The 26,268-nt window shown below is 37.2% G+C and overlaps 2 protein-coding genes across 2 annotated transcripts in view; one reads left to right on the top strand and one right to left on the bottom strand.

Moving 5' to 3' along the window:
* Positions 1-21,603, top strand: part of LOC139122580 (glutamine--fructose-6-phosphate aminotransferase [isomerizing] 1-like) — a 32,162-nt gene extending 10,559 nt beyond the window's left edge. Inside the window, exons 5-18 of the mRNA XM_070688128.1 lie at positions 479-672; positions 1,457-1,604; positions 4,505-4,678; positions 5,029-5,121; positions 5,641-5,736; positions 5,965-6,062; positions 6,260-6,380; positions 6,565-6,722; positions 7,366-7,480; positions 8,168-8,295; positions 10,288-10,416; positions 11,104-11,142; positions 11,627-11,788; positions 17,930-21,603. Coding sequence (XP_070544229.1) covers positions 479-672; positions 1,457-1,604; positions 4,505-4,678; positions 5,029-5,121; positions 5,641-5,736; positions 5,965-6,062; positions 6,260-6,380; positions 6,565-6,722; positions 7,366-7,480; positions 8,168-8,295; positions 10,288-10,416; positions 11,104-11,142; positions 11,627-11,788; positions 17,930-17,974 — 1,700 coding nt within the window. The 3' untranslated portion in view covers positions 17,975-21,603. The remainder of the gene's footprint in view (positions 1-478; positions 673-1,456; positions 1,605-4,504; positions 4,679-5,028; positions 5,122-5,640; positions 5,737-5,964; positions 6,063-6,259; positions 6,381-6,564; positions 6,723-7,365; positions 7,481-8,167; positions 8,296-10,287; positions 10,417-11,103; positions 11,143-11,626; positions 11,789-17,929) is intronic.
* The window catches only part of LOC139122581 (anthrax toxin receptor 1-like), a 27,829-nt gene continuing 21,517 nt past the window's right edge, over positions 19,957-26,268 (bottom strand). Inside the window, exons 14-15 of the mRNA XM_070688129.1 lie at positions 25,994-26,074; positions 19,957-23,596 (exon numbers count right to left, since the gene is read on the bottom strand). Of these exons, the coding sequence (XP_070544230.1) occupies positions 23,561-23,596; positions 25,994-26,074 (117 nt within the window). The 3' untranslated portion in view covers positions 19,957-23,560. The remainder of the gene's footprint in view (positions 23,597-25,993; positions 26,075-26,268) is intronic.

Raw genomic sequence — 26,268 nt, 5'->3', positions numbered from 1 at the left:
CAATCAGGTCACTGTTTCTCTACATCATTATTGGTTTTCACAGTGAGAATTGGTACAAAATTTGTTGGCCCGAGGAAGGAAGATATGAAACCCGAACTTTTCTTATATTGTTGAGGCTTATTATCCATAGAATAATGTTGTTCTTGTAGTCTTATTGCATCACTAAAGAATATGAAATTGTAATCAAAATCAACACAAGAACACCATGTGCAATTTGCCCACTATATCCCTCACCTTAACCTGTTCACCCCTGATTTCATATAAACAAATCCATACAAACCACCGATAACAATGGATTTGGTCCAAACCACTGTAGTGAAAGGGTTAAGGTTAGCTAGGTTTTCTCTGTGGATTAAACTACACCCTGATCAGGATTGTGAATCCCTTGTGGCTTTTGAATGTTGTGCCTATGCATGTTGTATGGCATTCCTGTCACAATGCAGATTCTGAAAGTTGCTATACTCATTTTCTCATTCAGCATTCGTTGTGATTCACAATGGGATCATCACCAACTACAAAGACATCAAGACCTTCCTGGAGAGCAAGAAGTACGAATTTGAATCAGATACTGACACTGAGGTCATCGCCAAACTGATCAAGTACCTGTATGATAACCGTGAAGATGATGATATCACTTTCCGTGAACTTGTGGAAGACTGTGTACAACAGCTGGTAAGTTTAGTGATAATCGGTAGTTGCTTTGACATAACTGTACCTATTAAGAATCAAATAAATTAGTGTCATTCATGAATAACCTTTCATACAGAACAAGTTATAATCTTCCATGTACACATACATGTATGTGCAAACCTTCACACATCACTTAATCAAGTGTAATGGTGTTAAGTTCAGCAAATTTAGGAAAGGAAGGAAAGGAAGGCAATCAGATCTGGACGCTTTTTCTCATGCTATGTGAGTGCATTGTCAACAGCTCAGGAAAGAATTTAACAATTTCAAGAATTATGCATGCAAATCGAAGAGTGACATATGGTCTTCTAATATTGATCTGAAAAGAAAGATGTAAGGTGTTCTAATGTTGCTGCAAAACTCCGCTCCTCTACTATGGTCATTTTGCGCAGAATTTTGATGTCTTATTTTAGAATCTTGCGGAGATTGATTGTCAATTTTCAAACAGTTACTATACAGGCAGTTTGTTTTCACAATTTTGCAAATTTTAGAGGATACTGTAGAAGTTCAGTGATCACTGGATTTGCAAGACCATTATTGCAACTTTGAAATTATGCTTGTGATTTCTTCAAACAAATTGTTATCAATGGTAATACTAATAGTGATTGTGGACCTGTTTACAGGGAATTGGGGTGAACTGATAGGTTAAATGTTTTCATGACTGGCCATTCAACAAACAGTTAGGGTTCTAATTCCATGCTTGTAAAAACAGCTACAGTGAAAAAAAAGTTCAGATGAGGATATTATTTTCTCTCTGTTGTCATTGTAGGAAGGTGCATTTGCTTTGGTCTTCAAGAGCGTACACTTCCCTGGTGAATTGGTTGCAACCAGAAGAGGCAGTCCGTTGCTGGCCGCTATCTCTGCCAAGACCAAGTTCAACACCGATCACATTCCCATCACATACAGAGACAGCAGAGGTACACTTTCAGCGTATTCATTTTTAGCCGAACTCATGACAAATTGTTTAACTGACTGTGCATTAAAGGTATACTGTCACCAGTTCCAATTTTGCCACAGTTACCATGGAAAGAGAAAATCTAACCAATCACAGATTTTAAGCGGGTGGTTTCTTTTTAAAAACAGCGCCCTCGCATGGGCATTTTAATACAAGGAACGCCCCTTTGACCATATATCACTCTACCCGATCCCTAAATATGGTAATGCTCATGAATATTCAATTAGGACAGCGCCTTCTCATTATACCAACCTTTGAGCCAATCAGCTAGCAGCTTTTATGCCCTATACAAACACAAAGGCTTCCAGCAACACAATTTTCCTATACTCAATTTTAACACTTTGAAAGGCTTCATTTCATTGGCGAAGGGTCGTGGTTGTATGCGGAAAGTGATCTTTGAACCCTTGGCTAAGATATGTTAACTGGGTTTCAATTTTCTCAATTGACTGTAAGAGTTACAGGCAATCTGAATGGGCGTGCTGTGTGATAGGTGTAAATCTGTACAGCCATGGCTCCCAATCCTGGAAAAACCTCTCCGACAAGCAATGATGTCAACTTACAAACGACAACTCAGAGCTATACGGGTTTCTAGCACTTTCTGGTGGTGTTATGCCTTTTGTATGCGGGATATCGGCCCGGGGATATCGGAACGCGGGCAGGCGGAAAGTGAGCCAACCCCAATTGAGCACTCGCTGCGTTGACATCCCATTTATGAAATCGAAATCCAAAGTTAGCGATGTTAGAATAAGGGAAGTTTACATGGGAGCATAAGTGGCCACAAATTTTGAACAGATAGCGTTGCACTGGCCTTTAAGAAAGCCTGAGGTGCATGGAATGTGGGCAGTTTCCCTTGCTGTCGATAGGCAATGTATTGTTGAGCCGAACACCTTTACTTCCGGGTTCACAAAAAGCCGAAGATTCCATTTACGAGGCGTTCAAATATAACTATTTTAGGTGATGCATAGCCTTTGAGGCGTATATGTTTGTGATGCTGAGAATAACATATGTTCATAAATGACAGGTTTTAATAGTTGACATTTTTGCGACCAACTGAACGGACTTCTGAACTCTACGGTCATGGAGGCAGCTCACTTGTACCGTGGAGTAAATGCTTGCACCTCCGTGCTATGTCTGAATCCTGTGGTATATGAGTCTATCGACAGTTTATTCAAGTCATCAAAGTTGCAATCAAACTTAAAATAAAGGAGGCCATAATTGATGGTCAAATTTTCTCTCGATAACTTTGGGTAACCTTTATGAGTTTGAGTTCTCAATCATGATTACTGCCAATGTAGAAACCGTGGCCGTCCCTAAATCTCGCATTTTCTTATGTACGTTGACTACTTGGTATTATATCTGTACGTATGATGATTTCGACAGACAAAAGCAACAATAAAACGTACCTGTAAACAATGCTCTTTACTAAATGGTAGTTGCTGTGTTACATTATAATGATTTCAAGTATTCCTGTAAATGTGGACACGGTACGCATGTAACTTTCAGTGATGCTGATGGGATGCAATTTGCAGAGGTCGTGCTGCAGTACATAAGTCAAGCCTTACATCGTTACAGATTTTAAATTCGATGCTTATATTTACTGACTGCCCATGTCAACCATGTCTACCTCTGCAGTTTCTGTATCTCGTACAGCCATAGACAATGAGTTTCTCCTTGTCTTGTTCAACAACGCTGTAGGCCTACCTCAATATTTTGCGATAGTGACGCTGTGTAGCTTGCAATGAAATGACCACCACATCTGACCATACCACACATTGTCAGGATTATCTTACGGAAACAAGATTGCAAAACTAAGACTTATGAATCTTCATCAGAATTGAGGATAACTAACAAGTATGATTGTAAATGAGTATCGACTGAGCATGGAAGATTGGCTCGGCAGTTGCACAAGCGTGGTACGATACAAGTACGGCCGATCGTACGCGCATACCAAAGCCTATCCCGGGATTTGTTTCACGCACAACCTCGTCTTTTTTAATCTGATACAGTTAGAACTAAGAAGATGCTTAAAAAAGAGAGCAGACATGTACTTTTGTAGACAACGGCGAGCACGTTTCTTTGCGAAGTAGAATCAAAACAGGGCAGGAGTACATGAAGTTGGTCAAGGCCTTGGACTCTGTGCACGAACCTGATTGGACACTTCAATACCTTTGACCCCAAAATTATTATTCATGAGCACTTCCATATTTAGGGATCGGGGCGAGTGTATATGGGCATATTTAGATTACAGGTGACTGTATACCTTTAATTATGCCTCTGTATTTCCTTATAAAATTGTTCTTTTCCATAAGAGGCAATATACCCCTCTCCTAACAACCAGCTTCCCAGGCTGCCATCATTGCTATTTTGTGCCAAATTTCTCAACACTCTGATTTTGATACTTTAAGGTAAACTACTTATTGTCTGCACAAAGTACAAAAATACAACTGTTAGCCTATCATAAAACATACAACACTTTGTGATAAATCCTGGGCATTTATACTGTTTTACAAATGTAAGAACAAAAAACCAGAAAATGTGATGATAAAATAAAAGAATTAACGCATGACTGGTTGACTTGAAAATGTCTTGAAACTATGTTATGGCATTTTTAATTAAGATTGACACAGTAAATATTGTTACTGATGTGAAGTGGTTTTCCAAATTGAAGTTTTATTCACATGAATAAAACTCCAAGTGTGCTGTTGTTTAATTCTACAGAGAAGTTGTGAACTGAAGTGAGTTCTGACAACAATTGTGAAATCAGAATTTTTGTTAAAAATCAGAAATTGCATCCAGTTGACAAGTCAAATGATTGTTAAACCATGTACATGATATAAATATATCAACTGCTGTATTCACTAGGTGGCAAAGGATCGGTGAAGATAGAGCGTGCCGACAGCATGGTTGGATTTCACAGCATTGGAGACAAGAAAGAAGTGGAGTATTTCTTTGCGTCCGACGCCAGCGCTGTCATCGAATACACCAACAGAGTTATCTTCTTAGAAGACAATGATGTGGCAGCAGTCAAAGATGGAGGTCAGTCACAATGAAAATGCATCAGTCTCGTAATATCCTAAAATCGCACCATAGTCAAAAGTCAACTTCATGCGTGTCATGACTGTACCAGAACTCTAGTTTCTAGTTCACGGTTATTTATTCTGTTATTCTGAAAGTGAATAGTTTGAATGATGCTTTTGAGAATTTACTCACAGCATGAGAGGAATCTTTTACGCTTAGCTGACATGCTAGGCGTGCGTGTTCGGTTGACCCATTCTAAAAATTCAATGGATGTAGGCAGTGACATGTCTAGCATCAATATTATAACTGTAATGTACAACATTTGGACCAGAGAATGTAGATATGTTATCATTTTGATTCTTGTACAGCTCTGTCCATCCACCGTATCAAGCGAGAGGCGGGAGGCTCACATTCCAGGGAAGTACACACTCTCAAGATGGAAATCCAACAAATTATGAAAGGTGAGATTGGTTTTCAAGATCCAGTGTTCAATGCATCAATGACAACAACAGTACATGTCAATGTGTTATTTCCACTTTCCTCTTTGATAAACATGAGAAAATATGAATGAAATTCTAAAAATGTGAGAAATCTTGTCGTAGCAGAAATAGTGTATCAAAAATAATTACCACTTTGCTAATTACTATCTCCTTCACCGTTGCTTTCATAGATGCTCAGCTGTAATAGTGTCATGTGCTTGAAATTTTTGAACAAGTGTTTGCTATTTGCTAAAATACCAATTTCATAACGGGATTTCTTTTAACAGGATATTTTGTTGAGCATTGAAGCATGAAAGGATGCAGAAAACATCCGTATGTCCATACTGTCAAGTTAAAAATTGTCATTGATGTTCTAGAAGAAAGTTTTCCACCCAGTTATCATGAGAGTATGTTGGTATCGCCGGGCATGGCATTCATCTCATTTATAGATTAACTAAACTTTGAAGAGAGTAGTTACATTGATGTAATTTTGCTTTGCAGGTAACTTTGGCACCTTCATGCAGAAAGAAATCTTTGAACAACCTGAGAGTGTTGTGAACACCATGAGAGGGCGACTCATGGACAATGAAGACAAAGGTATGGCAACAGAAATATTGTGACCACTGATATTACTCACAGATATGTACATGTATTAGTGTTACACAATATTTTTACTTTCAAAGATCCCTCAGAATTTTTCGTTGGCTAGGTAAATGAATTTGTCAAAAATTTTTGTTTATGCCACTGAATAAACACTCCTTGTTGATATGCCTTCAGTCTTCATATTAGGAATACATTATGACAAAGTATGTCTTGTTTTTGCAGTTGTTCTTGGAGGATTGAGAGACCATCTGAGTGAGATCCGCCGCTGTCGTCGTCTCCTGTTCATTGCCTGTGGAACCAGCTACCACAGCGCTGTCGCTGTAAGTAAAAACCATAAGTCTGGTCACACAAGTCACGTTTACTCCTTTCACATTTAAGCCAAAGATTTCCTACTTTTCCTGTCTCCAACCAACATGCAGCACATTGTGCCACCAATTAATACTGTCTGAATAGTTCAAAAAGTCGATTATTTTTCTTCATTCACAGAAAATTTTTCTTCCTTTTTTTGTTTCCTCAGACTCGTCAGTTGTTGGAGGAACTGTCTGAATTACCAGTGATGGTTGAGTTAGCCAGTGACTTCCTTGACAGGAGAACTCCAATCTTCAGAGATGATGTGTGTTTCTTTATCAGTCAGTCTGGTAAGTCATCGTAAGAGCACCTAACTTCGGTTCAGCTGTCATATGTTAATAACCAGGACTATATTCTAAATACACACGTGCTTTGATTGGGTTACTTCTTAGATATTAATCAGTAATACCCTTTGACCGAGGTTATATCGCTTCTTTTATTGTCATTTTAAATGTTTTCCATTTCTGTAAACAGGTGAGACCGCAGATACGTTGATGGCGCTGCGTTACTGTAAGGAGCGTGGAGCCCTGACCGTGGGAATCACTAACACAGTTGGCAGCTCTATCTCCAGGGAGACAGACTGTGGTGTTCACATCAATGCTGGTCCTGAAATTGGTGTTGCCAGTACTAAGGTGAGTTAAATTTTGTTAGGAAATAAAATAAAACCACGGGAGAGAAATCTTGAAGATGGATGATCAGCTGAGCTATAGACTAGAGTAAAAATGTATGTGAAAATCAGTAGGTAAGCTGTCAATTCCTATAAGATACATATGACAAAAAATGTGTCAGAATGTAAGGATTGCAATATGATAAACATTGGAAAATCTGTTCCTGTCATATGCTTTGGTTAAGTTATCGATATATAGATACAAATCAACAAGATTCAAACATACTTGGACATAGAAAAAGATGTGTACATGTATAAATACAGGTAAACAGAAACTGGGATACATACATATAGATGCATACATTGTATGGATATAGATATATAGACACACACGTGAACAAGTACGGTAACAATGATATGCACATGTCTCATACACTCATGAACATAGATACATACATTGATATCCATATATATTTGCTTATCAACTGAGAAGCATGCATACAGACATATCCAAATATCTCCAAGTGTTACAGCAGCATATACTCACAGACACGATAATTTCAAGGAAATGTCAAGGATACAAAAATTTAGGAAGTAAAGATGTGACAGAAATGTAAATTCAGTGAATTGAAACTGACAAAATGCCCCTTGCTGTCTTCTCAATACAGGCTTACACAAGTCAGTTCATTTCACTGGTGATGTTTGCATTGATGATTTGTGAAGACAGGATATCCATGACAGAAAGACGGAAAGAAATCATTGACGGACTGAGAAAACTTCCAGGTCTGTATTCTGTCTGTGTGTCACTCTTTGAACTTTGACTTGTCTGCTGTGGCCCTCTACAGCCTTGTCTTGGTATTCTGCCACTATTCTACCCCTTCACTTTGACCAAAAACTCACCATGCACTTTCTAAAGAATTCACATTTTGTATGACCACTGTCACCGAGTTGATTGTACATGATTGTGAGAAAGAAACTATCCCCTAAGACACTGTGGTCCTAAATGAGTATCAAGTTCAATGGCAAACTTAGTTGCATCTTTATGGAGATACAATGTTTTTGAAACCTCAGTTTATCTTTCTGACTTCATCTGACTCATATTGTCTGTCATATTGAATTGAATTTTTACCCCTTCAAGCTAAGTTTTCCTTTTATGTGCAATAGACCAGATGGCCCTGTGTAGGTATATATAGGTGATGAAGAGACGCCAAGACATAATAGCATATATTAGAATAGTTTTATAACGTCAGGTGAAGATGTGCAATTTCAAACAAACCGTAAAACTCCTCGGCAGATTAACCCTTTCACTGCCAATGGTTGGTCCAAAGCCATTGTTGGTAATGGTGAGTGTGGACCTGTTTACAGGGAATTGGGGTGAACTGGCTGAGATGTTTTGGTTTTTTACCAAGTTGATATTTTGTCACACAAGTTTGCCATCCTAATAATTGCCTTGTTCGTTTAAATTGGCAGATATGGTCAGAGAAGTTCTGAAGATGGACGATGAAATTCACAAGATTGCTCAAGAACTCTATCAGCACAAGAGTATTCTTATCATGGGCAGGGGATACAACTATGCTACATGTCTGGAAGGTGCTCTGGTGAGTAGCAAAGGAACACAGGCAAAGACAGAAAGAATTGGGAGTTGTTGGTACATGTACCAGGGTTAAATATATTTGAAAGTTGTTTAGTCTTCATAGTCAAATTGCTATGAATAGAGAAAGTTGAAATGCAAGGATTTTTGCAAAGAAAAGTTGAGCAACTTGTTTCTGCTCAAAAAATTGGTGTTTAGACCATTGGGTTTGATAAAATGCGACTTTGTTTTTTCACATGTTGATATGACTATGGAAAACAAAGCATGCACTGATAGATAATAGAATGAGATGTGGTAGAGATGAATACATTGTTCGAGCAAAATAATGCAGGCTGTTGGAATTGTAAAAATTTTCTGGTGTTAAACTGACAGAGATATTCAGTTTCCCCAAAGAACGCATTTACATTCTTGAAGCGTGGGTAGTTCTACTTCAGTGTTCTCCCCAGGAAAAGGTGAAGGGTAGCGGCTAATTTGCATAAAATTTGCATATTGATTTGCATGATATTACCATGAATTTGAATATGTGCAAAGGCACAACACACACACACACACACACACACACACACACACACACACATATACAAAAAATATTGAGTCAACCATGTAGTATTTTCCTTGAAAAATATGCCCAAACTTTTATTCCTGATAAGTCAACAGAAATACAGAAAATATACATGAAAAATTGTACTTCTTGCAAAGTTTGCACAGCATACCTATGTGAAAAAATAAATATGAAACTCTTATATTGGATTAATAAAACTCACGTAAATTTCTCGCTCTTCTTATGAACAATCACCAAAGAAGACACAAAGTAGTCATACGACAAATCAAATATTCTATGTCATAATCAAATATTCTATCTCAGACTTCGATCAACGCACGGTTCACTATTAGCGAAACCTGTACGCGCGCAAGACTCACCATCAGAAATCCATGAATCGACGTCGATCAGATAAGAGGTTATTGGGTTGTTCACAACGCACAAATAAAGAAATAAAACTGTTGGAAATGATTCGCAAGATTTTTGTGCAGCAGCGGCTGCTGTACGTGATCCGCATTGATCGTTGAAACGTAGCGACTAGCGACTAGCTCCCACAACGAAACGTAAACAAGTTTGATAGCCGCCATTTTGAATGGACCAAACGTGACCTCGCTGTAAAGTCGAGGGCAAATTGAAGTTTGCAAAGGTTAATGCATCGGCGAAACTATTCAGAAATGAAATAAATAATTAAAATTTCTTTTTAAAATACTGTTTTTTATTATATATACCACAGCACACGAATTCTATAAACCGAGAAAAGCATTCTCGTCACCATCTCGAGAGACGTGACCGCGACTATTGGATTACGTACACAAGTCCCCCCCCCCCAGTCAGTCGTGCTGCTGTAAGCCAGGACTTCATGTCGAACATCGGAGCTGCCGATTTGCGAGGCATGATCTCGTTGGTCTTGATGAAAAATGGTGCTGAAGGCATGTTTTCTTCACCGTTAAAATGCATTTTCCAGCAAGCGCTTGTATTGTTTCTTTTGTGCCATGCCGTTAATGTTTTACTGTTTTCCGTCTACCATTTTGCCGGTGATAAGGAGGATACTACACAGATCGCCTCATATTTGTCATTCACACCCTTGATTGAAATAAACTGGACAAAGTTTCATTGTTTGATAGTAATGACACTTCCCTTTTCACGCTTGCTTTTTAGCGACTCCACACATGAGCTTGCCTTTTGGTGAGTTAACACACTACGCGTGCACACATTTTCACACGTACGTTCTCCATTCACACGGACTGCGTGTTGACAAACTGTGAATGAAGCTAGTCAAAACAAGGGTAGCGGAAACTGTCCAAAGCGTAGCGGAACAATGGGAAGCGTAGCGGGGCAAAGTGTAAGCGTAGCGGGGCCGCTACGCTAAAACTGCCTGGGGAGAACACTGTACTTGAAACTTCAACAGCAATGGGCCTTCATTCAACTCTGTGATCTATTACCGGTCTTTTATCGCAGAAAATCAAAGAATTGACCTACCTCCATTCAGAAGGTATCTTAGCTGGAGAGCTGAAACATGGACCACTTGCCTTGGTTGACAAGACAATGCCAGTCATCATGATTGTCATGAAAGATCCAACATACACAGTAAGTATCTGTATTTAATATTTTTCTTGCTATTTGTACAGAAGCATTGGGGTCTCTCTCTTATGTTAGGGCAATCTGTTTGTCTTACGGTAGCTATTGTAATAAATGTAGAAACATAACTGCTAGGACAATGTCAATTGTTAGTCTACCCTCTAGGAAACTCAGAATTGTAAACATACCCTCATGGAAAAAACTGAACTGTAAACAGACCTTCTTCAATTGTACACATCCCCCAAGGACAATGATCAATTGCAATATGGCTTAATGTGAGCAAAGTACTCTTCATCTTGTGATGTAGCCCTCAAGTGAGATCCTTGGTCATTTCTTTTTAGTTAGAGGAATACCTTTTGAAACATACCCAGTGTTTTGTCAGAAGGTTTTCAAGAGTGATATGCAGGTTTTCGTTTGGAGCTTTACATACTCTATGATTTCCTGTTGGGTTTAATTTACCGAAACACAACAAAAATGTTCCCATTGCACCCAAATTCAATAATACTGTATGCATATCCATAATTCTACCTTTAGGACTTGCCAGTTAGATTTCTGCATTCTGTAATCGTTGCATTATAATTATTGTTTGTGCAATCAACCTTCCTGTCTCTGATGCACAAGTTTGCTCTATGTGTGAAATAATTTTTTTTGAGAAACAATTTTGAGTCTGACTTGAATCACTTATTTCTTTTGCAGAAATGCCAAAATGCACTTCAGCAGGTTGTTGCCAGACAGGTAAAGCCAAAATCTACAATATCTTGTTCGTGATGTGCTGCTTTCCTACCACTTTATCGGAAATTATTTTGAAACTTTGCGGTGTATTTCCGAGATTATGGAAATGTATACACAAGTCGATTATCACACAGTTTGACTAACAAAAATTCAGAAGTCACTTTGGCAATCTGTTTAAATGTTGAGAAATGTTGAATTGCAAAAGTGATGTAGCATTGTTGTGGTTTGATTGGGATCATCAACACGGTACTGGGGTATATCCAATTTTGTGACAAATGCTCTGATTATCAAAGAGAGAACAGCTTTAGATCAAACACTGGAATTGTTTGTTCAATGATGTGTAAATTTTTATCATCTCAGATGTTATGCCATATTTGGTGTAGCATTATTGCTGTTTATTCTGCTGCCCATACTCAATATTTTAGTGAAGCTTTTCTTTTTCATCACAGTGACAATGTAACAAATACCTCAATCATCGCTTTTTCAGGGCCGACCAATTCTGATCTGCGAAAAGGGAGACACCGACAGCCAAACGCACGCATCACGAGTGCTGGAAATGCCGCACATGATCGACTGTCTGCAAGGAATTCTCACAGTGATACCGCTACAGTTGCTTGCATTCCACATTGCTGTACTCAGAGGCTATGATGTGAGTAAACGAGTGTTTAAGTCTGCTTTCGCTACCTTGCGTTCTGCTCGGTGTCCATTTCACAGCATACATTCCAAGTGTCAAGCTTCAGTGTCTATGGTGGGTGCATATCCAGTTGTCCGAGGTTTCAATAGCCAATTTTATTTTTTGGTTTGTGTGGAATAGTAAGTTTGTTATCCTGCTGCTGGGGGGAACTACGATGCTTTACATAATTTGAAGGAGAAGCCACTGACAAGAGTAATAACAAGGTTGTCTTCACTGAATCCGTAAGCGGCTTCATTAATCGTGTTTGAATTGTGGGGGCACTGCGAAATTCAACCAAACTCCAAAGTACATAAGAAAATGATACCTCATTCAGAGTGCAAGCTTCATGTTACCAGTCTGCACAGAGATTCATTTTGCACTTCTAAGTTAACTTTTGAGAACACTCACTGTTAAAACAGATAAGCAAGGACAATACAGCTGCTATTTCTATCGGTAGTGTTCACACTGCAATAGTCCAGGATGCATCGATGCAGGATCAAACAAATTTTAGGGCCTGCCACCATTGGCTTTACCTTGATACTGCTCTTTGCAATCATGAGATATGAAAAAGACGTGTTCATAGCCAGTGTCCATTTCATAGCATACACTGTACATTGGAAGAATTCACTGCTGCAAGTTTGTGTTAATGGCTCATGGGAATAAGGTATTTTTCCTCAAGTAGACATGGTTTGTGCTCACTTGTATGCCTAGAACTTTGGTGTTGACATCACAACATTGATCCGACACCACTGCATTGCTTTTTAAGCAGACACTGCTAAACATTACAAAAGGAATATCTCTTTGGTCTGTGGATTTTGTGGAAACTCTTTCTGGCCACTGTGTCTGAAAAATGTGCTGACTTGAGTGTGATCGATTTCTATAGAGTACATCATGTTCATTTCAGCCTCTGCTCTGAGTGTGTCATGACTTTTTTCCTGGTTTAATCAGTTTACTTTGTTGACACCGTTCATACATGCGTACATACCGTCAGATACACATGCACATGCCTACATGTATATACTGTATGCAGTGATAAGTATACACAAGTGGTTTACATGCTATATTGACACACTGTATGAGCATACATGCAAACTTGTACACTCTGGGAAATATATTCACATACAAGTATATACATTTGATACATATCTTAATGCATAAAATTGCTCATACAGGCTTTTAATAAGCTGTGCACTCAAATACCAATATCTGTCTAAGGACATTTTCAAAGCTGTGTATGAGAGAGGATTTCCCGACTATCATACACATCTGGTATCTATGCACAGCTTGCTAGGCTGTAATGGTCAGGTTTGAACAGCAGTTGCATCAAAATTCATTATTACCATGGTAACCAGTCTGCTTGCTGGAAAATAAAACTGGTATTACTGCAACAGCAGCTTTTTAATTAGGTGATTAGGTACAAAATCTCATAAACCTATGAATGATGTAGTGCGGGACCATATTTCATAGAAATTCTAAAGACAAAAATATACTCAACCCTTCATTTCAATTCACTTACAAACATACTAATGCATACACTCACACAAAACATGTGACCTAAATTTTACTCTGGAAATATTTCCTCCAAAGTGCAAAAAAGTTCACCTTTGACCTCCACAATGCCCTCTATGATATTCATGACGTTGAGGTCATGATTTATGAAAAAAGCAAAAAAGGGCTATGCGTAGATGTCAAGGATTAACCCTTTTCCTGCCAGACAGTATCAGTTCCCTATCTGCCAAGTCAGTAAAAAGCTGTATGGAGCCAAACCCTCATGTATTTTCACCCACTTGGCTTGGTATGGTATAGCAGCTTTAGTCTGTAAAAATCATGTTTACAGTATCTCTGTATTCACGGACCTTCAAATCTTCAAGTCTTTGTTAATCTGCACCATATGGGACACGTTTTGCTTCACTAATTTTAACCATCTTGACCTGACTGTAAAATATCAACTTGGCAGGAAAAGGGTTAAAATTGAAGAATGATATATTGAAAATGAAAGCATGTATTCAATTCTGAAGAAATAGTAATGGGACCTTATAAGTTCTTTTCTGAACAACAGTTCCTGATAGGCAGTAGTTTCTAAGATTACTGACCAAAATAATTCTTTTATCATTGAAATGATTTTTGGCATGAAAGAGCTTTGACCATATCCCTGAAAGTTAAGCACTTTTGTATATCTCCATTGATTCCAATGGGTTGACATTTTACATGGCTGTAGCGGTTATGGGGTCAAAGGTCACTTACGACATTACTAAGTATCCCTCCATATATAGATGATTTATTATATTGTTAGAACATAACTAACTTAATGTTTGTCGGTGAATGGTGTGGGTTTCACTTTGTTTACCAGAAAGCTTCAGTAGCTATTGATTTATTTCATTATGTACATCAATTTTTTTGTTGTGCCACATCAGCATTTTCCCCCCGACCATATCCAAAGACTCTGGGGTCAAAATGTCTCAAAGGTCAAATACATATTACACATTCATATGGGGGATGTTGTGTTCAAAGATTGCTTTTGATGTTTGTTTTTATAAAATGAACATTCTTGACCAAAGTTTATACTTAATACCTCAATCCTATGCTCAATCTTGGCATAGCATGAACACCAATCTATGAATATTCAACAGTCAAAATTATTATTTTATCATATAATTTACATACTCAAACAATGTTTATTAATATACAGTGCATAAATGAATAAATGAACATAAGTAAATGAATCGGTTGGACAGTCTGCTCAAGACAATGCCACAACTCTGGCCATGGAAGTGATCGTTCTGTGTAAGACAAAATGCTGAACAAATTAGGGGAAAATATTTTAGCTACTGAAGCTTTTATAGCCAGAAATGGAAAGAATTCTTTTTCCGTTTTCTTTTGTTTCTTCTTGCTTCACAACTTTTCCCTTAGATTCTCTGAGTTTCATCGTTAATGTTTATATGTTTCTGAAAACACTGCATCATGTCTGTTGTCATATGAGAATGCATGCTGAAGATTATTTGTCACACTTCTCTCTATGTCAACAGCCTGACAACATCAGTATCGACTATAAAAACTAGGTGTAAGTCTAATCTTTATAATGTCTGCTTCCCACATACCAGTTATCATCATCTTCTCACCATTCTATACCACAGTTTGTGTGTGGGGGCAATTTGGGAAAAAAATATTTTTTGATCTACTTTATCTTGTTTTCATGAAAATCAAAAATTTAATTTTACTCAAAGAAAATGTTAGCCCCACATTTTGAAGTTCACATATAGAACCATATCAGGCAATGCAAAGTATGATTTGCCGTTTGAAAAAAATTGACAGGGGCCATCGCTTTTTTGCTGTTTTTAATTCAAAATAAACATCAAGATAGTTCAATGATTTTTTTTTAACTTGAGATTCATTAAGATTGAAGTCCGTATTGTTGCAGTTTTCTCAGCAAACAGTAAAGAAATATACAATGCATTAATGCTTGAGGCATGAACTGCACATTGTTGTGTCTGCAATTTGAATATATCATTACCACTACCGGTACCAAAATGATCGTAAAAACGGTATGAAATATAACAAATTGCAGTTCTGTATGTTTCTTTCTGGTTTTTCATGGCCGCCTGGTTTCAAACACTTCAGAAATGTAAAATGCAATCCAGTATCTGACTTTAAATCTCTGAGTTTACTTTAGAAGCTTTGTGTTTCAGTGAGCATAAAAAATTTTGTGTGGTTTTAGAGTAATGAAAGTGTAATTTCACACAGGAGAAATTTCATGTGTATGGCTGAAATACAAAGTCTTGAATTTCCAAAATTATCTAGACGTTTCAAAATAGATGAAATTGCTAATAAAATTTCAATCCACTTCTTCACAAAATCCAGACAACAAATGTAAAATCATAGATCATTGTTCTACCACAGAGTTGTTTATAGAGTAACTTTCAAAATACAAAACATCCATGGTGGCATTTCTCATCAGCAGTTGGAAACTCCCACTTTTCTTTGTTTTCAATCATTTGTGTCATGGTTTTTCCTCCATTACAAACTTGAAATCAGCATGTGTTAGATCACAGTAGCCATTTTCATTGGTGTGAGTGGTGTTTGCAAACGTTTTGCCTAGAATCTCTCTGTAATTTTGGTATAGTACCGCAAAACTTTTGTCTAGCATCGTTCTTTGATTTTCTGTCAGAGGTTTGAAACTGAATAAAACTGCTCATTTGGCTGTGAAAGGACTCCAGCCTTAAAAAATTATGAAACTTGCATCCCCATGTAACTTATTCAGTGGAGCTACATAGTGTACAATACAATCAGCACCCGGGAGACAGAGTCATATGCCATAGCTTGGCATGGTACAGAAGAATGAAGTCAGTCCTATAGCATTCAAAACCAATTCTTCAAGGGACAAATTTAGTGATTGACTTCAAGACTTCCAAGATGACTTAAAGCTTGGGCTCAGTGTGTGTGTGTGCATGCATCCATGCATATATCTCAGACATGCCAACATGGATTTCTTGTAAACTTGGTACAAGGATAACACACATGAACAACAATTACCCAGCAACTTTTACAAAATTTAACAAGAGACATTCAGTTCTTACCAATGCTACTCATCAGAAGGTTCCTGTGTATCTCCAATACATTTGCTCACTCCTGTTTAAACACAACGCAATATGATCCATTATTCTGTTAAATCAACCCTTTGATATGTATTTAAACATAAACATGACTACTACTCATTCATTTACATCTAATCAACAAACAGACAAACAATTTGACTGTGGGGACTGTGTCATCAATGATGACTTGTTTTAGGCTTGAGTTCTTTGACAGTCAAATGAGCACTTTTATTGCTTTGACAAAAGCACAACAAGAGACATAAATGTTGCTTTACAATACCACAACCAGTTACCACAGAGAGGTTCTAGACAAAAAAGGTGATAAGGTTACCAGTATTTCTGTATTCAGTTAGAGTATTTTTCTCGCCGTGGTGTGGTTTTTACTTTTTCTCTAATGTTTCTTGTGTCACCAATGGCAAAGCTAGAGAATGATAATTGCACAACAGTAAATAAACCATTTTATACAAAAGATGTGATAAAAAAAATCATTGTACACTGCAAATAATAGTAAACAAATCATTATTAACCACAAGTGTGCTATAAATTTAGAAATGGATTTTATAAGCCTTCTTTTACATCAGCTTGCCACTTCAAAAAACCCGGATGATTTCAACATTTATATAATAATGACAACTGTTGTTCACTAGTCCGATTAAAAACTCTTATTACTTTTCCCCTCATGCTTAAATGACTGTTTCCCCATCATGAGGCTTTTTATGTCACTGTGTTTAGATATTCTACCTCACATTCACAGCTGCCATTGGTCGATTAGCTACAGCTGACCAATGGCCTATACACACTCATGTTTCCATGGTAACATTTCCATACACGTGGGCCATGGTTTCGTATGTGTGTGTTTTTACAAGTATTCAATCAGAAGAATTCCGTTTTCCTTCTTTGTATTTTTGCAATGTTTTGAAGACAGGTCGCTGTTAATTCAGCCAAGGCTCTTTCAATTCATTTATCATTTGGAATAGGCTGGCATTCTGACAGTTTCTGTAACAAGATTGAATCCACAGCTGTTGCTATGGGAATAAGCAAGCTGTCATTCACATTGAGAATAAGATATATTCATTTTTCTCACATAAAGTAAATTTAATTAACGCTTTCTGTAACCTTAGAAAATAATCTCTGTTGCATTGTAAACTTGCATCATACTTGAAATTATTGGAATTTGAGTTTAGCGAGTGCATAGCATTACATAATGTTACAGCGAAAATGGTAAAAAAGGATGCAATGTTAAAAGAAATGTAGTTTCTGCTCTCACGTCAACAGACTGAATGCCAGTATCACGATAATCAAGAATGTTAAGCTGCACTTTTAGAATTCCAAACTTTATCGTAGCAGTTTTTTCCCCTCTTAAGCAATCCTTTTCAGTTCAGAAATGGAAACATACCCCTAAGATAATATGAAATTGCAATGCAGCTTGTAGATTTGATTGTGTCGTTAAAATTTTTTTCTGTAGTTGATCATGTTGACAATTTGATCCAATCTGTGACCTTTTCTTTTCTGTTCAATCTCCTAGGTTGATTGTCCGAGGAACCTGGCCAAGTCAGTGACCGTGGAATAGAACGGACCCTGTCAGTGCAATTACTTCATACAGCCTTGACATTCACCGAGATCCAACTTTATCCAATCAGCATCTAGAAAAGAAACCCTAACTGTACAATCATGGACTCTTGAGTGCGCTGTTGTGTCTTTGGAATGACAGCAGAGCATCTTTCATACAGAAAACAGGCCTTGCTTAAAGGTATACAGTCACCTGTAATCTAAATATGCCCATATATGGTCAAAGGGGCGTTCCTTGGTATTCAAATGCCCATGTGAGGGCGCTGTTTTTAAAAAGCGGCCACCCGCTTAAAGTGTTTTATTGGTTAGATTATCTCTTTCCATGGTAACTGTGGCAAAATTGAACTGGTGACTGTATACCTTTAAGCACATTCCTGGACATTGCATGTGTTCAGAGATTTTGGATGGGAAATGAACTGTCACAGACATATCTAACAGCAATGCACGAGTTGAAATATTTATATATACAGTGCTGACTTAGCAATAACAGATTCTGATGCGTTTTAAACCTGCTAGTATGAATATCTCCAGAATTTTGGCACCTGTTTAAAGACATACTCTAAATTAAGTACTGTAAATATAGTATTAATAATTGAGCTCCGTAATCCATGCTTTTTTCAAAGAAAGCTGTTCCAGTTTCTCAAATTGTGTCCTTCTATGTCCTTCTAACTGTACGACATATTTCATTTTGGTGGAATATGTCATTTTGGTGGAAGAAAGTACATCTGTGATCCCTCATTCCTTTCACACCCCTTTCTAATGATAGTGGTCCAAGTTTGCTCTAGAAAATAACTAGGATGATACCAAAATTCATTGGTAAGAGGGACATAATCAAGGCAGTTCGTTCCCCATCTCAGTGTCACCAGTTTATGCACAGCAGTGTGTAGCTACATGATTCATGCATCTCCATGTCCAATCCACACAGGAATGTTCATGAATATTCAAGTTAATGACAAATAATATGTAAATGATATGCAGAAATCATCCAATAGCAGATATCAATCAGTGAGACAGAATGTTCAGTCCTGTCCTCTGCATCAGTCTTTCAAAAACAAAATTCTTTTATGAATTTAACTGCAAACATGATCCTAAATTAGACATTTCACCACAGTCATGACATTTTTGATGAAAAATGAACAATTCTTTAATGTTGTTGGCTGTTCTGTGGGCAAAAATATAAAGCAAGTGCTTAAAAAGGAATGTGAATTTGTAAATTTACATACAGATACAACACAGTGGCCTGTAATCCTTTGCTACGTGAATAATCATAAGTCTATTTGACCAGAGAATCTGATCGGCAGGTTCAGTACAAAAGATCTTTATGAAATTGTTTCTTTTCTAGATGATGAAAATTTTCCTCCAGTTGTTTTTATTTTATTTTTTTGTCATTATACAACTGTTTTTTGAGGAGTGTAAGACTCATAAAAACACACACATTCACATATTTATACATACGTACATCAAATAATTCATATTTTTGACGAAATCCACGAAAAATGACTGCAAAAGACGTTATTTTTGATTGGTTGCTGTGAGTTTAACATATGTGATGACCTTCAATTTTTAATTCCTTTTTCTCTTTCCTCTCACTCGGTACAGGAAAGAGTGTTCAATTTCCATTCCAATCCAGACTGCACTGCAAATTGTAAATCCGTAAAATATGCAGTCAAATAGCATCCAAAACCAGAATGTTTTGTTTACTGTAAGACAAACAAGAGTGTGAATGGTCAAATTAAACCTTTTTGGGGGAAAAAATTAGTGACACATAAAAAGTGCAATTTTTGTGGCGTACTACATTGTGAAACAAAAAAATGGTGGTGAGTCAGGTTTTCAGGTAACTTTCAATCTGATAAGAAACCAAATTTGGTAAAAAAAGTATTTTTATTCAGAAATTTGTCAAGCACAATCTACATGTACTTTTATTCCTTGTTGTCGCTCAGAACTCAATTTTGTCAATCCTACATCTTATTTTTGAAAAAAAAGGCATGTCCCTGAGACTTCCACCAAAACAACAGAACCAAGCATTGTATTTCTATGCAAGTGCACAGCAATTCCAGGGAAGAGTGATATCACTGATAATCAGTGTATATATTTCAAGTGCCTGCATCACTTTTATCTGATGTAAGTTCAAAACCTTTTTCTTTGCAGTACAGGCCACCATCAAAAAGTCTGGTATTTGGAAAGTTGTTCTTAATGTGTGCGGATATTCACTCAAGCATAGTTGCAGGTCACGTTGTAAAACTATCTAATGTGAAAAGTGGTCATTTGTTTATAATACCAAGTGTCTATGTTACATTGGAAGATTTGTGTTCTTGGTTGGAAGGCAGGTGTCCTCACTCAGAAGCTGTGTCCGGATTACATAGCGTTTAATTTCTATGAAATTATTACAGAGTATGGGATGCCTGTAAAATTCTGTCAACATTTGACAGTCTCCCTTCAAAGTTTTGAAAGCCAGATGGTGGACATGTATTGCATGAGAAGGATTTGAATAATTTAATGCACGTATTTCTTAAGAGCATCCCGATTTTTCCCCCCGTAATTGCACATTTTGATGTAACCATGACATTAAGGATTGGTGGAATAGTACTTCCATAGATCATGCATTATCTCAGTTTACTTTGCCGAAGCCCGGGAAAGGGAACCAGTTTGACACTGTTTTACTGTGAACTCTGATCTTCCAACATTCAAAGGTCAAGAGGTCAGTGGGGGTCAGGTCAAGAAGTGCGACTTTACAGTATGTAGAAGATGTAAGATTGACAATGTCTGATGAAAAGGTTAAGCTATCAAGTCCACATTTAAATGCAACATACAATCATATCACATGTATTTTTGTCACTTTCTTACACATGTGAAAATTGCATTTAAAATTGGTCAATCTATCTAGCTATGGCCTGAGCTGCAGTTCTGGTTTCTGGATACTTGCAACTTACGATTAATTCAACAAAGACATCAGAGCTCAACTACTTTTTGAATGGACTTTTATTTGCTTTCAAAGTTTTTATGCTTTAAAATTTTAATATATATTTCTCTCAAAGTAGTCTTCATAAATGGATCATAAAGCATACAATATTTGTATATACTTCAAAACTAGAATGGGTTTTTCAATAGAGTTTCATATGCCTTCCTTCATTGTAAAATTATGTAAATCTTTTTATTTTAGTGCCCTTTTCTCAACATGCTTAGACCATACCATTCAGAATATGTTTTGGTTATACTCAATAAAATTGAAAAACAAATTTTCAAAGAAATGTTGTTCAATATGAGGTGGAGCTTCCTGTGTTACAGAATCTGTTCCAACAAGTCAGTAGCTGAGCATGTAAATTTGCATGTTATTGTTGTGGTGTAAAGGTGCTATTGTACCTATGAAATCTGATGTGCTTGGGTTATTTGTACAAAAATGGAGTTTGAATGGAAATTTGCTGAAAACATGGGCACTCAAATTTAATTGATGGATATTCACAGAATGGCACTTTGTGCACTTTGTAAAAGTGAACATAAAAGAAAATGATTTTGAAAGGATTGTAATGGTCACAAGTTATTTTTTCTCGCTACTGCCACACTTCAACTTTGGGAATTTTTAACAACTCTTCATCTACTGCTTCTGATGAGAAATAAAGAATATTGATATCATTAATTATCTTGTATGCTTCTCATTCTTGCACACACTTGACCCTTTGAACCTTTCTCCTCCTGTAATTCTCAGCAATATGTCATAGGTCACCAGAGGGTCAGGGCTCAAAGGGTTAAAGGGCATCAAGTAGCATCTCAGCATTATGCCATAGTTCATCAGAGGGTCAGGGTTAAAGGGCATGGGGTGGTAGCCTAAGCCTGTGCAAGATGCGATGCAAGTCCCTTGTAACCTTTTCTATACTTTAAACGATAACGACCACATTTTATGAAAGTTTACATTGGGTAAACTGTGGGTAAAATGTTCAAAAAGCTCTTTTTTCCATAAATTCACAATGAAAAACCTATTGCCAAAGTCAAAAAAGATTACTCTAATGCCATGTGAGTGAAACGTTTGTGCAAAGGAAACGTCAGACATGAGCAATTGCTATTTTGATATATATCTTGTATATAATATTTATAAAACTGAAAAAAACAGGTTCTTTTACACTGATCTGAGTGTCACCTTTTTAAGTCAAATTCTTGGCACAGAAAACATTACAAAGAAAATTGTTTGTCGTCTGTTTTTTTTATAAAGAAATAGTTCAAAATATTACAAAAATCTACAGTAAAATTTACAGAACTTCAGATACTATTCATTTAAAAAGAAGGGAAAGTGATCTTGAAGGATTTAAACTAAAAAATGTTCACAGAATCAAGCAATGTCAAACATACAGTATATCTAGGCACCAACCTGTTATAAGGTGCTCGGTATTAGATGTAGACTAACATCACACCACACAGCACAGTCATTTAAACAGCAGATACTTGATTTCTTTTAAAAACCACTCAATCCCCTTGATAATATGAGGTTGCTGTTCATTATGTTCAACAATTCCAGAAATGAAACAAACTTAATATATCAATGTATGCCATCAAATTCTATATCAATTAATGATAGAAAGTACATATCAGATGAAAGGACAAGAACATTTCATATCCAAAAAATGCAGCTCAGTACTTAAGTTTGAAAATAATGAAACTAAACATCCACACACACACACAACTGAATAATATTTTTAGTGATGTTTTTGTTTAATAGATATTTGATAAGTACAAAATCTCCATGAAAATTTATAAGTATTAGGTAAAGCTACATCAAAATTTTGGCCCATACAAAGCAATTTTAAATAGCCAACTTTTGCTGCACAGAGACCAGATATTCTGACCTGTTCACAATGTTTATCAATTTTATATTTGTTTAAAAACTCCAAATGAACATGGAAAAACGAAGAAAAATTAGAATATGTAAGCTCTCTAAAACACTGTTTTGTTTTGCTCTTTTTAACTTGAATAAATATAGTTTGTACATGTCGCGTTCGATACCCTGCATTCACGATAAATTCGGGAAGTACCAAATGAATGACTTGTGTAACAGCGCCATCTACGGCGAAAGTTCCATTTCTACGAACGCTGTATTGGTCGATCTCTTTGGTCAATTCACAATGATGGCAGTGGCATACGTTACTTGCAATTTGATTTTAATCGACACAATCTTGTTTTCTAGAAGGAAAAAATGAAATTCTAATATTTAATTCTCTTGGAAGTTTAGTAACTTTGGTTGGTCTAGTAAGTGTTTTCTCCAACAGGCAAAACTTAATAATACTACTCTGTCTTTGAAAATATCATACACTGAATGTTAGTCTTGTCAAACGATGCATATACTGCAATCATATGATATCTTCTTGGAATCCATAGGGGTATCTGTGTCCTTTCCAAAGGCCCGTTGGTTACTCTCCCACAACACACATGGTCGCACGTCAACTATCATTCCATAAAACGTTTGTGTGTACCCGCTGTCCTCACAAACTTTCCACCGGGACATGTTAGACACACATTTTACAACCAGTCCTTTCTGAACCAATCGAGGCATATTTTTCTTCAAAGATCAATTCCGCATGATCAAACCAGCGTCCTTCAATCAAGCAGACCCCTTCTTTACCGAGAAGCAGACTCCCTGTAAAACAATATTGAATTCTAAATAAGTCATCGTTGATGACACAGTCCCCACTTGTTAATGGGTATTTTGATTACAGGTCCTCAAAGAGGATAGAGTCCTCTTCATTAGGTCTGTGATAAAAATACTTTTGAATGAATTCGCTTGATACATGTCTGAGTTATGGTTCAGGACATGAAAAAAATCGTAACAAAATGGTCGCACAGTGGCCATATTGGATCGCATCACAAAACAAATTGATGTGCATAGCTATGACATTGATCGATGTCCTTGTACCAACTTTGAATAAAATTGGTTGAAACATGCGGATATGCCTGAGAAATGGCTCTGTACATGAAAAAATCGTAATAAAATGGCCGCCTGGCGGCCATATTGGATCGTATCACAAAACAGATTGACGTGCATATGTATGACATAGGTCAATGTCCTTGTACCAATTTTGAATAAAATCGGTTGAGATATGCCTGAGTTATGGCTCTGTATAAAAAAAATCGTAATAAAATGGCCGCACAGCAGCCATATTGGATCGTATCACAAAACAAATTGTCGTGCACAGCTATGACATTTGTCAATAAGCTTGTACCAACTTTGAATAAAATCGGTTGAAACGTGCCTGAGTTATGGCTCTGTACATGAAAAAATCGTAATAAAATGGCCGCCTGGCGGCCATATTGGATCGTATCATGAAACAAATTGACGTGCATATCTATGACATTGGTCAATGTCCTTGTACCAACTCTGAATAAAATCGGTCGAAACATGCCTGAGTAATGGCTCTGTACATGAAAAAATCGTAATAAAATGGCCGCCTGGCAGCCATATTGGATCGTATCACAAAACAATTGACGTGCATCTGTATGACATTGGTCAATGTCCTTGTACCAACTTTGAATAAAATCTGTTGAAACATGCCTGAGTAATGGCTCTGTACATGAAAAATCGTAATAAAATGGCCGCCTGGCGGCCATATTGGATCGTATCACAAAACAAATCGACGTGCATCTGTATGACATAAGGAGTAATCCTTGTACCAAGTTTGAATGAAATCGCTCCAGGCATCTCTGAGATATCTGCGTGAACGGACGGACGGACGGACGCACGCACGGACGGACGCACGCACGCACGCACGGACGCACGCACGGACATGACCAAACCTATAAGTCCCCCCGACGGTGTCCGTGGGGACTAATAAGCATGTCACTGTGCATTTTGAGATATCATACAAACATGAATGCTAACTGGCCATTCACCTTCTTTGGCTCAAAGCAATTGTGACTCAGCTAAATATAAGCAAAACATTTACAAATGCACTGTAAACTGAATAATTTTCCTTGACCGTTCATAGTTGGTTGTACAGAGAAGAAGTAAATTTTTCGCGCCCAAGAAAAGGCCTGATAGTCTTTGCCTTTATAACTATAGTCTCGATTTAAATATTAATTTGAAAAGTTAGCAAAGCTTGGGTAAACTAGTCATCACTTCTGACTCTTGTGAACGCTTTTCACAATGTGATAGTTGCTTTAGTCCATCGCAGACATAAATTTGGAAGATAGGGTATCTCAGAATCAAGTTGGAAGAATGTCTCATTTGAGCATTTGAGCTTTCAGTGGTAGTACAAGTGCAAACATCGAACCCTGTAGTAGTGATAACTGTAAAAGAAGGGAGTAGTTTCCTGTAACCGATCAACCCAAGTTCAAAGCCATCCTGGTCTAAAAATACCAAGAGTTCGGGGAGATATGTCCAAAATTAGGCGTGATTTCAATGACGCCATGAAATGCTGATGTGAAAGACACGCGGTCACCTCCCGGTATACCAAAATTGTCAGTGTTGAACCACAATACGGCACATTATTTGAAGATGTTCTAAGTCTACTATCTCAGTTCAAATGCTTGTAGAATATGCTAAATTTCCTATTAACGAAGCGAGACAAGTTCCGCTCGGAACTCCTACCCTATTTTCTGAAATATTTGTCTTGGTAAATACACATTTTCATAACGTACAAGATTTTGCATGACTGTTTCAAGTTTTATTTATCGATAACTTCAGTTTTCTGGTGTTGAATGCAAAACAGATTTCATAATTCAAAACAGGGAAACCGAAAAAGGCTGTACGCATAAAATAGATCACTTAAAGGGAAGCGGTCGTCGGAACTGCGCATGCGCGCATTGTTTACAAACAATTTATTTCATGCACTATATATAGTTGCATCATGTCAACATAGCTGCAACATTTCAATTTTACGATGTACATTATGACAAACATGTTTTAACTTTCATCAGTCATCAACATACGTTGGATACAATGTTTACATCGGTCGTTGGGTTCCCTAGCGACCTTTGAGCGCAGTTCCGACGACTGCATCCCTTTAAAATAATCTGAAGTTTGACAGGAAAAACTTACGTGTTCTCCTGGCATAGGTCTTCTGACTGATATCCGCTGGTACAGAGATACAGCTGGAGCTACGCATGCCGAAAACGCTGACTATAAAACAAAAAAGACATATAGTTTTATCTTACCAGAGTTAAAAAGCTAACTTCATACACGGTAAAATGTCTTTGTAAAGCAAAATTAATGCAAATTGTTATGGCAAAAGACCCATAACCTTCAGTAAAAGCCTGTGTTACAGTTCTCTAATGAATGGCTGGTGGAATATCATAAGCAAGTCCTCTCTGAAA

The sequence above is a fragment of the Ptychodera flava genome, chromosome 22 (assembly GCF_041260155.1).
Source record: "Ptychodera flava strain L36383 chromosome 22, AS_Pfla_20210202, whole genome shotgun sequence".
NCBI lineage: Eukaryota > Metazoa > Hemichordata > Enteropneusta > Ptychoderidae > Ptychodera > Ptychodera flava.
The sequence above is the reverse complement of the archived record's forward strand: the minus strand, read 5'-3'. Positions and strand labels throughout refer to the sequence as shown.